Source organism: Mus caroli, chromosome 8 (assembly GCF_900094665.2).
Source record: "Mus caroli chromosome 8, CAROLI_EIJ_v1.1, whole genome shotgun sequence".
Lineage (NCBI taxonomy): Eukaryota > Metazoa > Chordata > Mammalia > Rodentia > Muridae > Mus > Mus caroli.
Window position 1 is genome coordinate 118,412,828 of NC_034577.1, and position 16,054 is coordinate 118,428,881.

A 16,054-nucleotide genomic window follows, 5' to 3' on the forward strand; every position below is an offset into this window, starting at 1 on the left:
AAGTCGAAGTTTAACTTAATGCTCGTGTCTCCCATTTAGCATTTGCTCCGGCACTTTATTAGATCTACCCTTTCTTCGCTTTATTTAAAAAGCACGTTACCTAGGAAAACAAATCAATATTTATAGCTCACTAGCACCACAGAGACTCTGGAATCTTGGGATGTTGGTGGATTGCTCCTTTAGCCCTTCTTCAAAGCAGTGGTGACATCAAACGGCCTGCACAGCTGTCCCGGGCCAGTACCACTGCACATCCCTCTGAGCTGCAGCCAGGAGCTTAATTATTAAAGATTCCCATCTTTGAATTTTCTTTTTAATGTCCTAGAGGCTAGACTTTGAACATCTATATATTAAATAAATCAGAAGTGCTGCTCGGTTGGAAAGTTTCATTATCGTATTTTTTTTAAACACTTCTGTTTTCCTAAAATTAGGGCTGAGGAATTTCAATAGATAAGAACCACCTACCTATATTATTGATAGTAATTGTAACGGGCATAGTGTACAGGAGATTATTAGTGATATTGTAGCAGGCTGCTGGTCCAGGGTCACTCTGTAAGTTGTACAAGTCATATGACGGTTAGAGTTTAGAATCACTTTGACAGATAGTTCCAATGAGTTGTTACCTAGATTGGGTTGGGCTGTGGGGATGTCTGTGGGGGAGGAAATTTTCTGGATTAAGAGAGTTCAGTAGGAGGACCCAGTCCTCGGTGTGGGTAGAAGCATCCATCAGGCAGGAAATGCAGTCTTCTGAGTGGAGATCGCGAGCTGAGCGCTTGTTCCCTGCTCCAGACTGGGTATGGTGTGATCCTCTGACTCTTGATTCTACCACCCTGACTCCCCCACAGTGGGGAACTGTGAACTAGAGTTGTGAGCCAAATACCTTCTCTCTGAAGTTGCTTCTGTCAGGGTATTCTGTCACAGCAATAGGAAATGAAAGATTACTGCATCATATTTTACTTCATCCCCCATGGCTAGGGTAATATGGTACTCTGTGAGTGACACTAAGTTCTGTTGCCATGAGGAGAGACAGCGAACCTCTCAAGCATAGGACTTAACCACAAGTCTAGATATTTATCATAATCACTTTCATTGAGACCTTGTCTGCTTGCTCAGAGACCACCCCCACCCCTAACCTCATTCACCTTGTAGCTAACTTTGAACCTGTGCTTAAAGCTTTTGGTATTTGCAAGCTGTAGTCCTTGCAATGTTGCAACGTATTTGTAGGTTCCTATGAATGTGTTTATGCTTTGACATATTGCTAGATGGTTATCAGCTCCTGTTAGGAAGAGGTTTGATGGAGGATCCTGGGGAGGGCAGTAGACATGTATGAGGTGACATGTTTGCTCCTCAGGGTACCAGTTCAGCTGTCAGGGTGGTCTCTGGTTTTACCAGTTAGGAATTAAGCCTTAGAAAGGAAACTCATTCCAGGCTAGTGATTCTTAGGCTCTGGCTCATGGGTCCTTATAAGTCACTGACACCATTTCATGGGGGCCAGAGGGTAGCACACTTCCAATATTATTAAGATCTATCCCCTGGGCTGAGTGGAGCATCAGCTACCATGAGTGAGACTGTGGTCTCAGTCCCCATCCCGAGGTCATAAGGAACCCTCATTGAATTGTTTACTTGCCTCACAAGCGGGTTGGGGCAGTCCGAAGGTAACACGCTGGCCACGACTCACGTGGCAGTATGTGCTTTGTTTGCCACTTAGACTCATTGAAAAAGAGCCCTGCTTGTTACTCGGTGAACCAGGGAAAGCCATTACTTCAATCTGACTCCAAGTACACAGATGGTAAGTGGTAGAATGAGAAGCATAAAACATCTCAGCTGGTAAAAAAAAAAAAAAAAACCCTGCTAGGTGATGGCTTGATCAGGAACCTTTTAGATTTCATTTAGTGTGTGGGTAGGGGTGTGTGTGCGGGCATGTGTACATGTGTGTGTGCGCACACAGGTCAGAGGTTGATGTTGGGTGTCATCGTGCTTATTGTTAGACAGATTCTCTGGCTGAACCTGAGCTCACCATTTCTGGCTAGGTTGGCTGGTCAGAGTGCCCAAGGGATCCATTCTCTCGGCTTTCTCAGCACTGGGGGACTCTTGCTTACACAGCAAATGTTTGACTCACCCACTATTCTCACAGGCCCTGTAACATTATTTTTACTTTTAAGAAGGGCAGAAGGTTCTTGGATGTTCAGAATTCGGTATCTGATGACAGAAGCCCATCAAACAAGCACAGCAATTGACAGTGTTTGTTGCCAAATATAAAATTCAACCTAACGGTGAAAAGCAAGTTTGGGAAACTCACACCCACTGTGAGCGTGACTGACAGCTTCCCAACCTGTAATGTGCTCCCGTTGACAGCTTCCCACCCCATAACTCATTCCCAATGAGATCAGTAGAGACGTTAACATATGTGATTTTTCTGATAGGAAAGAAAATGTGTCAACATTGGGAAGATTGGCCTAGCTCAATAGCTAATATTTTCCAGATGACTAAAGCTACAGAATTTTTTGTAAGTAGATAGTCCATTAAAAGTGTGAGATAGACAAGCAGATTTTAACGTAAGAGAAAAGTTCACACCCATGTTGCGCCTGACCTTTGAGAAACAGCTATTCCTCAAGTATGGAGAGGAATCTCCACAATTATCTCAGAAGGCAATTAAAATATGATCTGTCCTCCAGCTCCACAGTTATAATGCTGCTTTTCTTCATTTCCATTTTGCAGCAGTAGTGCCTGCAGAAGCAGATATGGGATATCCAGGTGTCTTCTATTGTATAAAACACAAAGCAGTGGCTGTCTTCTCTGTTATCATGTGCATTGCTTTTTGTAAAATCATTGTCATAAACTTAAATTGTTATGGAGCATGTAGTGGGTTTATTATTGTCACTTAAATTGAAAAAAATCAGTAAATATTCAGCATTTTTTTCATTTCACATATTAAATAGTAACCACCCTGGACCATGAGCTGCCCTAACTACAGCTGTTTGAGGGCTTACTCACTTTTTTGTTGCTACTGTTTTGTTACATTGTATAGTCCTGGTAGGGCCTTGAGCTCACTGTGGCCTCAAACTCACAGATCATCCGGCCTCCTGCCTCTGCCTCTCTGCCTCTCTGCCTCTCTGCCTCTCTGCCTCTCTGCCTCTCTGCCTCTCTGCCTCTCTGCCTCTCTGCCTCTCTTCTGCCTCTCTGCCTCTCTGCCTCTCTTCTGCCTCTCTGCCTCTCCTCTGCCTCTCTGCCTCTCCTCTGCCTCTCTGCCTCTCTGCCTCTCCTCTGCCTCTCTGCCTCTCCTCTGCCTCTCCTCTGCCTCTCCTCTGCCTCTCCTCTGCCTCTCTGCTTCTATGCCTCTGCATTAGGATTAATTGCATACATCACACCTGGCCCTTACTTTTTGGATGAGGTCAGATCCTGAGGTAAATGTTTTAAGAACCACACCAGACTCAGCCTGTTCATCTGTACTGTCCTTTATCACCAAACCACCCTTGTGTGTACCCAATAGGGCCCTTTTCTTCTCTGTTATCACATTTTTGGGATGTAAATGTGTGCTGTTACAATCTGCATTTATAATTAGATGTACTCTTTGTCTTTCCCTGAAGTGAAGAGGCCATCAGTTGAGTATGTAGCTTTAAGATTGTATGGTTCTGACTTGAAGACAACAACATTCCTCTCCTTAATAATTGATAGCAACATTTATAGTCCTAGGTAGAAATTCAATGCTTTTTCTGATACATTGCTGAATAACAACTTACTGATTTCTGTGATCACTGAGCCCTGGCTTAGCAGACTGGGCTGTCTTCTGGAACACCGATCTGTGACCACAGCTGGCTGTTCCCGTTGTCTTATTGAGTCCAGCTTATCTGTGAAATAAGTCACATGCTTCTCTGTTGTGAGTAGTACAGAACTCACATTAAAAAAAAAATAAAATTATTCAGACCCTCCAAGGGAAGTCATTGCTTCTAATACACTATTCCTAAACCTTTGTGTTTGGGTAAGATGCATAAAAAATGCCTTATAATTTTCATGCAGCTACAAAACCAAGAAAGAAAGAAAGAAAGAAAGAAAGAAAGAAAGAAAGAAAGAAAGAAAGAAAGAAAGACAGAAAACCAGTAAACTTCCAAGTGCACATGGCTATAGGGAGAGACAATCAGTTTCTGCTGGATCTGACAATGTGAGTGTGAATGCAGAGCCGCACTGGAGTCTTGTTTTTTCATGGTTATTGTGTATGTTTGTGGAGTGCAATATGCTAGTGTTCTGCATGTGTGATGTGCACTGATGTATGTGTACACATGCAGTGTAAATAGCATCCACATGTGTGATGTGCACTGATGTGTGTGTACACATGCAGTGTAAATAACATCTGCATCTTTTCCAGCATCCTTCACTTATCAGTGCTGGGGATGTCTGGGATCCCTTACTTTGGCTATTTTGAAATAAACAATAAATGATTCGTGGCTGCAGCTACCAGAGCACATTGCCTTTTCTGGTTGTCTTCATTCCTGTTTCCTCTTCCTCCTCCCCTTTCTGGCCTTCGAGAGGAGCTGCTTATTCAGCTTCTCCCTGGGGATGAGATGGTTTGCTTCTCTCCTCTGTGTCTGGATCACTTCAGTCACCATGATGTTGGAGTCACTTTCCATTTTAGGACAGTGGATGCCACTTTGGTGTTGTGATGACCCAGCTCTACGGCCCCTTAAAGCCTTTACAAGCTGGGTTTTGGGTTTTTTGGTTTGTTTTTTGGCCATAACATACATACACACATGTACTACTTGTGGGTCAGGGGAATGGAAGAGTATATAATGTAAGATTACAGCATAAGCTTAGGGTGTAAAAGTTGAATACATGGAAAAGCAAAGGCCTATAAAGTTGGTTGTGCTTTTACAGTCAGGTTAGACAAACAGGTGGAGTGCACAATAGGGGGACAGTCTTGAGCCTTAAGTGACCTCACTGTGTATTTTTAACTTTGGCTGTGAGGCCCAATAAAAGTTCTAATTCCTTAGACTCTAAGGTATAATTTCATAATAATGCATTGCCACAAAGATGTGAATTTCCTTCGTTTCAGGTTAATAGGTCAACATAACACTCATGCTTAGGCAGAAATGACAGTTCCAGGTAATGGGGTAATGGAATCATGTGTGTAATGTGTTCCTCCCACTGTGTTGATGCGGACAAACAAGTTCAGTGAAATTATGAAGTCTGAGTCTGCTGTGAGATGGAATATTACTTTCTATGGTCATTTTGTGGCAGGTAATGGGTACAGGTTTTAGCCTTTATGGCTGTGTCCCCTGGTAAAGACCTTTTGTGAGCCAGTGTGGTATTTATACTCACACACTGGAAGCTGGGGAGGGATATTGGTACTAAGACCTGATTAAGAAATGGAAAACCCAGAAATCCCAGCAACTACATTATCAGACATCATTATAACCCTTGGGGCTAGTCTAGTCCATTAATTTGGGGAATAATTTTGTTTCCTTCTGGTAAGGGACTTTCCTTATAATATTAGTATACATTGATCTTCATGATGTTATGCACCTGTCACCAAAGTGACTGTATAGTTCCTAATCATTGCTTTTATTTATATACTTATGGGGTCTTGTAGAGCCCAGGCCAGCCCCCAACTCCTTGTGGCCAAAGGTGATCTTGAACTGATTCTCCTGCCTCTGCTCCACAAGTGCTAGGATTACAGGCATGTGCTATTACTCTATCAATGGAGCTAATTTCCTAGCCTCTATTTAATTTTTTATTTCAAAATTTAAGTAATAGCAGCTGTCACAGGTAATTTATACACTTAAAAATCTGAATTACCTCCCCAACTTTCATGTATGTGTTCCTCCTATTAAATTGGTTGTGGCTACAACCAGTGTTAAACTAACAAGTGATTCTTTTTTGCTTGGGTAGGGTTGCCCAGCTTGTGGTACTATTATCAAGTTTTCATGGTGTAGATGCAAATGTTGTTTGTCATTTCCATGGTTGACTTGTTTGTGGGCTTTGATTGGGTTGAACGTGAGCTTACTGCTTCCTGTAACTGTTTTATTAGACATACTATCGGTTTTGTTTTGTTGTTGTTGTTGCTGTTGGTGTTGGTTGGTCTCTCGAGAAAAGGTCTCACCAGGTTGCCCTGGCTATCCTGAAACTCAGTATGTAGACTATGCTGGCCTCAAACTCAGAAATCCACCTGCTTCTCTCTCCCAAGTGCTGGGATTAAAGATATTTGCAGGCGTTTGTTGGAGTTACTTAAGGTAATGATTAGAAACTTGTATCATAGGTTTCTCCTCCGCTGTGGTTTGACATGGTCCAATGATAATGCCTGAATCTGTTGCAGATTCTATTACCACAGTTAACTATAGATAGATTCTAATCTGCATGAATATGCTATTAGGATAGTCTTCCATGGAGTGGGTTGTATGAACATATAGAGGAAGCTCCTATGTGCTCATGTGCACTCTCAAGATCACTCACTATACTCAGTTACTCTCTTTGTTGTTACAATAGCCTAATGGAAGCAAACTAAGGAAGTGATTATTTTGACTCACAAATGTGAGGGTACAGTTTACTATGTTGAGAAGTTGGGCAGCCGCAGTGAGAGGCAGCTGGTCACTTGGGCTTCACAGTCAGGAAGCAGTGCTGGTGCCCCGCCCACTTTCTCCAAGACTCCAGCTACACTGCCACCCACTGTTGGTGTGGGTTTTCCCTTTTCATTTAAACCTTTCTGGATACATCGTCATAGGCACACACAGAGATATCTCCTAGACGGATCATCTCTTCAGGTGTGTGTAAGATTTAAGATGGTTGTAAATCATCTTAAAAAGAAGCAGTAATTGTATGCTTTTCATTTTCCTGAACTACTTTATTAAAGAAAAGGGTTCTCTTCAGCATAATTCCTTAGTAGACTAAGCATTTTTCTAAATTCTACCTTACTAATTCTGTAGCTGCAGTTGCAGTTAAAAGTTAGATGAAATAATTTTGTTTTCTTTTTTTGTTAATTGTCCTACATAGCGTTCAGGATATTTTATCTAGGCATACTGGTAAATAAGAACAGTATAGGTGTTGCTCTCAGTTTGGTATTTATCATTTTATATATATATATATATATATATATATATATATATCATATATATATATATCATTATATATATTATATATATATAAGGCACTGGCTCTTATTTAGACCCTGTAGTCTCCTTATCAAGCAGGATGTTATTTCATCATCATTCCAGGAGCAGAGGACTAGAGGTAGAGGACAGCTGGCCTTCTTGACTAAGTCACCAGTGGCAAGGCCCAAATACCAGACCAGGCAGCTTTATTCAGAGCTAGACCCCTACTTCATCTCCCTCACCATCAGAACTTTTGAAGCCCCAGTAGAATCTGTCTCAGAGTGCCCATCCCTTGTATCTTTTTAAAAGTATTACTTGGGATAGCAAGACCTCTCAGCAGATAAAGGCTCTTGCCTCCAAGTCTAAAGATCTGAACTCAATCCTAGGATCCCACATGGTAGGAGACACTCAATTAGTGCAAGCTGTTTTCCAACCTCCACACGTATGCTGTGGCACAGACACACCCACATATATATGCAGACACGCAATAAATAAATGTGATTAAACTTTAAATTACAAAATTAAAAAAACATTAGTCTTCGGATCAAATGCATCTATCCCAACGTGGTTGTTCATTTCTGCTAAGTCCAATCTTCTCTTTGCGTGTGTAGATATGCCTCTTCATGTCCGCCGGAGCAGCGACCCAGCTTTAACTGGCCTTTCCACTTCTGTCAGTGATAACAACTTTTCCTCAGAGGAGCCCTCCAGGAAAAACCCCACCCGCTGGTCCACAACAGCTGGCTTTCTCAAGCAGAACACCGCTGGAAGTCCCAAAACCTGCGACAGGAAGGTAAACACCTCCACTCATTTCTGTAACCCTTGGCTTCTTATGTCCTTGGTGCCAGTCAAGTGTGGCCATGGGCTCCTTGGGCATATGCTGTGGCCCTGTGTGAGTGTTACTGATTTTCTCATCCGTGTGTAGAGACACTAATGTATAGCTTGTTTACATTTTTTTGATGAAATTAAGTGCTGTGCATTGAGTATGATTGTCTGATGGATCCGTGTTTTGAAATGATAATATATCTAGGATTAAAAAGGTAGCCCCACCCCTTTCTCATGCCTATGCCCCTCCCCTTTCGTCTTCCTCAGTTCCAGGGATGGGAGCCAAGGCCTTAACACTATAGGGAAGTCCTTTAACATTGATCTATAAAAACAGTTACTGAAGAAAAACTCAAACACAAAGCATTCCCTATAAAGTACCTTTCCTTTCTTTTTGTTTCTGGGTTTTTCCTCTTCTCTCTTCCTAGGTATTTCTTCTTCCTGCTTTCTGTATGACCTTCTGGAGATATTTTATGCACAAATGAGCAGAACCCTACATTGGTTGAGAAAATGTATCTAAAAACTGAGAACATCATAGGCCCAGAAGCATAAAAATACAATTTGTGTGTTTTAATCTGTTTCTTTCATCATTTAACCCATGTTTTCCTTTGTTCAGAGTGGAATTGTGCTGTCTGGTCATTGTGTAACTTGCTTTTTTTACCTCAGTTACTTAGCCCAGTAAATACATTTTAGTCTATTAACCTTGTTTTCAGTGCCCTTTATCACCCAGTCCTATAGAACCCGCTTCCGTTCTGCCATGTCTCTAATCTCATAATGAACTTTAAGCCATGTTTTCATTTTTTCATGGGTATATCTCCAGAACAAGAGTCTGTGAATGTGTTTCACTGTAGCCAGTAATTTCACACAGCGTGGCATGAGGAACGTGAAGGTGTTAGCACACAGCACCAGTCACGGTAATACCAAAGTGGGCGTAGCTTGAGATTATTGTATTGCTTTGACTTACTCTTTGCATTTCTATAAAAGTTCCTAGTGAAGTTTCTTTTAATCGTGTTTTACATTCCAACGAACTCTGTCTTTATTAGTATTAGTTCAAGTGGAAATAAAAACCTTGGGGGATGGGTATATATATATATATATATATATATATGTATATATATATATATATATATATATATATATATATGAATGAAATAAGAAGAATTAGGCAAGTGGTATAGTTCTGAGGGAGGGCTGTTGCATGGCTTCAGTCCCCAGCACAATGACAATGTAATAATAAAAACCGACATGAGTCTTAAAGGGCAAATATAGAAGGAAATGTTGCTTTGGGTTGTTGGTACTTGTGGATTTAGCTGTTAGCCTTACTTTCAAAGACTCTCTAAGGAACCACATGAGCTTGTCTTATTGTTTAGGGCAGCTTGAGCCTGCAAGGACTTGAAGTAAACTGTCCAAAGAAGCAAAACACATCCCTGAATAGGCCTCCCATCATTTAATATTTGTCAGAATTCACTTCTATAAGTATTTACAAATTTATAAGCTAATGAAGTTTATAGTTAAAAAAAAATATTTAAGTTTCATCCAGTCACGGTTGGCAGGCTAGTTGTGTGAGTGTCACAGGGTTTCTGTTGGTAAATCAGTATCTTTGGCACTTGAGTTAGGTGTAGTGGCAGCAGACAGATCTGCTTTTCTCATATTTGAAACATGAAAGGCCTTAATACTTAGAATTATTGGGAAATTTCCCACCACTAGATTCAGACCGGCAGAATAATTTGTATGCAGACTCTTACTTGCTGAGACTCCAGGGAGCCATCATCCTCCTTCCCACTTCTGCGGCAGAGCACGGCATGCAAGGGGCATATTGAGACGCTTAGAATAATTAACCAAATGCACTTCTGCCTTTGTAGTAAATAATATGTATCTGTCATGGTGAAACACCTGGGAAACCAGAAGAATAGGATAATAATATAAAGTCTCCAGCATGGAGATGTCAACGGTGGGTAGCCACCCACCCCATGACAACCTTTTATCAGATCTCATAGCCAAGAGGCATTAGACTTGATTAGAATTTGGTTGGGGGTACCAGTGAATGAACAAACACACTCACACGTGTAAACACACACACACACACGTGTGCATACAAATGCATACACCCATGTGTGCACACACATACATGCATACACACACATGCACATACACACATGCATACAAGTGCCACATGCACACATACGTACATGTCCTCCGATGTCAGCTCTGCATACCTGCATATTCAGTATTTCCACATTTTTCTTCTACTACGAAGATTTTTCTTTTTGAATTTTATTAGGGAACATTTTTAAACAATGAAATATTCCACTGTACAGTGTGCTCTGATTTACGATCCCTTCTCGGACATTTATTTATCTATCTCTTCTCACATTGTAAATATCCATATTGGTACACAACCTTGAATATAATATTGTCTCTCTTAGAAATGGTGACATGTCCAACAAGCCTTTTCTCTACCACACAGAAGAATGCTCAGTGTTACACACGGCCACACTCCCCAAAGCAAAGATCTGGATCCATACTAACCCCTAGATGACATTGTGTCCTCACAGGGGATACAGAGAGATAGTGGGTAACATTGTGTTTCTCTTGTTTAACTTCTCAATTATTAATTTACTAATCTTGTCTAAATTATATACTGGGGACTGGCGAGATGACTCAGTGGTTAAGAGCACTAACTGCTCTTACAGAGGATCCAGGTTTGACTTCCGTCACCCACATGGTGGCTCTCAACTAGAGTCTGTTAAATTATAGTTGCAGTAGATTTAATGCCTTTTTCTGGCTCCATGGGCACAGATATATGGGTGGTACACAGAAATGTATGCAGGCTAAACACCAATGCACATAAAATAAAAATAATTTAAATTGTATGTCATTAGTACTATAAAAACATTTTCATATCTCAATCAATCATCTACCTACCTACCTACCTACCTACCTACCTACCTAAGTAGGAGGAGGAGGCACTTAGCAGAGCCTACTAGCAGGCAGTTGAGTGGGTAAGACTACACTGTCACAGTGTGGCGAGAAAGCAGAGGTCTCCCATGGTATATTGACACATCCATGAGTCATTTACCTCCTCCCTCAGAAATTAAACAGCAGTAGATTTAGCATGAAACTACGAGCTGGCAAATTTCCAAGAAAAACCCTTATCCAATTAGTGGAGGGGGAAGAGAGAGGTAATAAAAACACCTCACTCTGCTCTCTATAGCTTTTAAAGAATCTATTGATCTTTGAAGGAGGGAGAGAGAGAGGGAGAGAGACAGAGAGAGAGTAAGTTTTGAATGCTTCTTACCCTTTAGCTTTCTTATTTCTGCTTAGTGACTATGCTGGGTATTCTTTATTATTATTATTATTATTATTATTATTATTATTATTATTATTATATATTTTCTTTATTTATATTTCAAATGTTATCCCCTTTCCTGTTTTCCCCTCTAAGACCCCCTATCCCCTCCTCCCTCCCCCTGCTCACCAACCCATCCGCTCCCGCTTCCTGGCCCTGGCATTCCCCTACACTGGGGCATAGAGCCTTCACAGGACCAAGGGCCTCTCCTCCCACTGATGACTGACTAGGCCATCCTCTGCTACATATGCAGCTGGAGCCATGAGTCCCACCATCTGTACTCTTTGGTTGGTGGTTTAGTCAATGGGAGCTCTGGGGGTACTGGTTGGTTCAAACTGTTGTTCCTCCTATGGGACTGCAAATCCCTTCAGCTCTTTGGGTCTTTTTTCTAGCTCCTCCATTGGGGACTCTGTGCTCAGTCCAATGGCTTGCTGAGAACATCCACCTCTGTATTCGTCAGGCACTGTTAGAGTCAGGAGACAGTTATATTAGGCTTCTGTCAGCAAGTACTTGTTGGCATTCACAATAGTGTCTGGGTTGGGTGCCTGTATATGGGATGGATCCCCAGGTAGTCTCTGGAAGACTACCTGACACATTTAGCCACTTGGAAAGGAGATTTCTAACTTAGGCCTCTGCTACTTCTTTTTCTTTGAGAAATGGGGGCGGAGAGAGAGGGGTGGGGGAGAGAACACGAGAGAACAAGAATCATAGCAGAACAGAATCTGGAACATATATTTGCTTTTGTGACATTTAGCTTCTTTTCATACTTGGATAATACACTTAATCATTTTCAAATTCAAATCAATTAAAATTAACTTATTTTATTAGTTCAGCCTCTTTCCAATGAGAGATCCTGTGGACAGTGTCTGAGGACAGGACAAGGCAAACAAGGTTGACCTCTGGCCTCCACCCATGTGAACCTACATATATTCAAATCCATTCCTATACACAAGCATGAACACACATGCACTTGTACACACGTATATAGAGCATAATATCTTAGTACCCTTGAGCAGCTGGCTATGAAGAAGAATCTGACAAGTGAGCGCAGTTTAGCGGCAGGTGCTGTAGTAATCCCCAAACCACCTCCACCCACGCTCAAGACAACAGACCCAGATCTTAGTCTGCTCTTTGCAACATTTGTAGCATTTTTTTCCTGTTGAAGAGTTCTATACAGAAGTCCCCTCCAGATCTTAGTCTGCTGGTGCAACATTTGTAACGTTTTTGTTTGTTTGGTTTTTTTTTTTTTTTTTTTTTTTCCTGCTGAAACATTCTATACCTATGAGTTCCCCTCTGTTTTATCTATTAAAAGACTTTAAATTCAACTCCGTTCCATTAGGAGCTTTTGGTTAGTGATGGTTATAATCATCAGGACAGTAGCCTGACTGCAAGTACTGAGCTCACCTGGTCCTACCATCAGTCGTATTTCATTCGTCTCCCTGCTACATTTAGGATAGAACCGGCTCCCCTGCACTTTAAACCATACAATTTGTACTTAAAACTATGAAGTTTAAAGGTGATCTGGAATATGATACTTTATCACATGTCCAGTAAAAATTCAGATTGAAGCTGAGTCTTTCACGAATACCTCCAGAGCAACATAAGGTTCAAAGGAAAGTGAGTTAGCTACACCAGCTTTCTTAGAAGCTTAGACCATGAAATAATACCAGGTAGACAATACCAACTTTAAAATTCTCAGTCTTTATCCATTTCAAAGTATCTTGGTCTTATTTCATCTTTTAGAACCGGCTTTTGTGTTAAATTTGCTGATTTAACTTGTAAATTTTACAGTTTTATGTCACAGAGTTAGATCCAGGCATTAATAGCCCCGCCAACGAGCACCCTCGATGTGGCTCATCTTGGAGCATCCTTGATGCTATTATGTTGGCTGCCTTTGGAGAAGTGCACTCTTTCTTCCCTAGGTTTTAGCAACGTGGGAAGAAAAATGTTCTTCATGTATACTAGTCAGATTCACTTTACTATAACAAGGTAGATGAAGGAGTCAGTTTCTAAAGAAAATAAAACCACAAAGGTTTATTTGGGCTCATACTTCTGGGTGGGGTAGGTCTGAGCATGTGGGAAGGGCTGTGTCCCATGGCAGAATCCTGTAGTCGGTCACACCACTGACTCCATCAGTGAGGAGGCAGAGAGATGTGAGTGGGACTGATGTTTGGTCCCCTCACACGGCAGTGACCTCAAAGCTTCACATAAGACCCTCTTTCTAAACATCCAAGTACTTCTCACAGTGCCTCCTTCAGATTGAGCATTCTAATGGACATGTGTCTTGGGTGGGACTTAGCCCACATTAGCTTTATTTCAGAGCACTGTGTGGTGTTCCATGTTACGAGCTACAGCTCATAAGATTGCCTCTCAATTATTGGTACTATTGCTTTTTCTACTTTATTGATGAGAAGACAGAGATTTGGTGAGTTGAAATAACCGGCCTAATGGTTGAAGATGATGAAGTTGTAACATGAGTTCAGATTGTCCACTTTTAATTATGTTCTCAGGCCTAAGATAGATTTTATTTGATAGACTGCTTGTCTGGCATCATAAAGGGCCAGGTTCCACCCTAAGCAACACATACAACTGACACGTTGAGCCCACATCTGTAACTCCTGGGAGATGAAAGCAGGTAAATCAGGAATTCAAGGCCATCCTTGCCCTACACAGCAAGTTCAAAACCAGTCTGGGCTAGAGATGTGTCTCATGAATCTGTAAGTGAATTGACGAATAAAAGAGATAAATAAATAGATAAATAAATGTTGAAAAATAAATTCTATTCTTCTGAGATTATGAGTTTATCTCAGAGATAGAATGTATGCCTAGCTTTCTGAGGCCATGAATTTGAACCCCAGCATATAAACAAATAAAAATTCTGGCCTGTTAATGGTGTACCACCTTCCAATACACTCTGAGCTTTGATAAATGTCCAAATACCTTTTAAGTTAAATATTTCCAACTATAAATTATTTCATAATTTTTATAAACAACTTTATTTACTAAAACTAGAACAAGTCTTAAACCTCAGCATGTTTGCCATGGCCTAATATTTCTAGTCTTGGATCACAACGCTCTAACTTTGTGCTGGAGAGATAGCAGAAGACCCCAGGTTTCCAAAACAAAAGTAGCATGTTGTGTCTCTTTTCTCTGTTCTTAATATTATTTGTATTGCTTAATATTACATAAACTTTTAAAAAAACTTCAAAAAAGTTATATGCAGGGACAAAGAGTGGAGCAGAGACTGAAGGAAAGACCATCCAGAGACTGCCCCACCTAGGGATCCATCTCTTCTGCAGACACCAAAGCCAGATACTATTGCTGATGCCATGAAGTGCTTGCTGACAGGAACCTGATATAGCTGTCCCCTGAGAGGCTCTGCCAGAGCCTGACCAATACAGATGCAATTGCTCACAGACAGCCATTGGACTGAGCCCAGGGACCCTAATGGGGGAGTTAGGGGAAGGACTGAAGGAGCTGAAGAGGTTTGCAACCCCAAAAGAAAAACAACAGTATCAACCAACCAGACCACCCAGAGCTCCCAGGAACTAAACCATCAACCAAAGAGTACATGGAGGGACTCATGGCTCCAGTTGCATATGTTGGAGAGGATGGCCTTATCTGGCATCAGTGGTCCTGTGTAGGCTCGATGCCCCAAGATAGGGGAATACTAGGGTGGTAAGGTGGGAGTAGATGGATGGGGGAGCAGCCTTATAGAAACAGGAGGGAGGGGGATGAGATAGGGGGGTTGTATAGGGGAAACTGGGAAGGGTGATAACATTTGAAGTATAAATAAATAAAATAACTAATAAAAATAATTTTTAAAAAAGTTGCACTAGATCTTAGTACTATAAGTATCACCCACGTATCTGACTCAGGGGTGAGGTTAGCAGCCAGGAGAACAGTCTGCATATCCCAGAAGGCACCTGGTGTCACTTGAGCCTGCCCACATCTAAGCCATACCCTTATGCCCAATTATCTCTTAAAATGACATACTTTTAAAATTCTTCATCTGATTTTGTTGACAACTGATATATGGTTAGAGCTATTCTGTTCTAAGCCTACCTTTGAGACATGCTCACTGGTCTCAGATGGGCTGAACTGTATGGATGCAAGCCCACACTTTTATCTTTAATATTTCCTGAGATATTCAGATGACATCTTTGGCCTGTTTCCAATTCAGTCAAGGTAAAAATTGTGATAGTGGCAGGATTTCAACAGAGGGACTCCTCAAGATTTTCTGCAACCATTACTTCAGAGTCATAATTTCTTATTGTAACTTGGGGAGAGTGGTTTCTTTGCCTATCTGTTCCCTGCTCAGAGAACCCACCTTGTCTGCTAGAATTGGGGGATAGAGCGTCTTTGGCCTTTAGAGGCTCTGCCTTCATTTCTTCACACCTGCTTCCTGTAGAGAGGTGTAATTCTCAAATGCGCATCTCCAGAAACAGTCCTCTCATTTTATGAGCAGTGGTATGCAGAGTAAGATTATGACACGAAGAAGCATTTTTGGAAATGTGTCCATGGGTCTGGCTTACCTTTGGAGGCTGAAAGCTTTAGAAAATACCGAGGGGTTGACAGTATGGGGGCGTACACTACAATTCCCCCACCTGTTCTGTCATTCCATCTAGACCTTTTAACCTGAAATTTTTTAGGAGAGAAGTGTTAATACTTTGCTTTGGCAGATTGCAGGCATATGGCGCAACTACCTTGCTTTTGGAATGATTTCTTTAAATCTACGTCAGATGAAAAATGTGTCGGTAAATTCACCCGCAGACTTACCGGTGTATGTTTGGATGACTGTGCGGATGAA

At 41.4% G+C, this 16,054-nt stretch overlaps 1 protein-coding gene across 11 annotated transcripts in view; it reads left to right on the forward strand.

Moving 5' to 3' along the window:
• The window catches only part of Pard3 (par-3 family cell polarity regulator), a 542,245-nt gene that overhangs the window by 234,181 nt on the left and 292,010 nt on the right, over positions 1–16,054 (forward strand). For all 11 annotated transcript variants that reach the window (XM_021170615.2, XM_021170616.2, XM_029480762.1 and 8 more), the window contains exon 4: positions 7,688–7,866. In XM_021170615.2, coding sequence (XP_021026274.1) covers positions 7,688–7,866 — 179 coding nt within the window. The remainder of the gene's footprint in view (positions 1–7,687; positions 7,867–16,054) is intronic.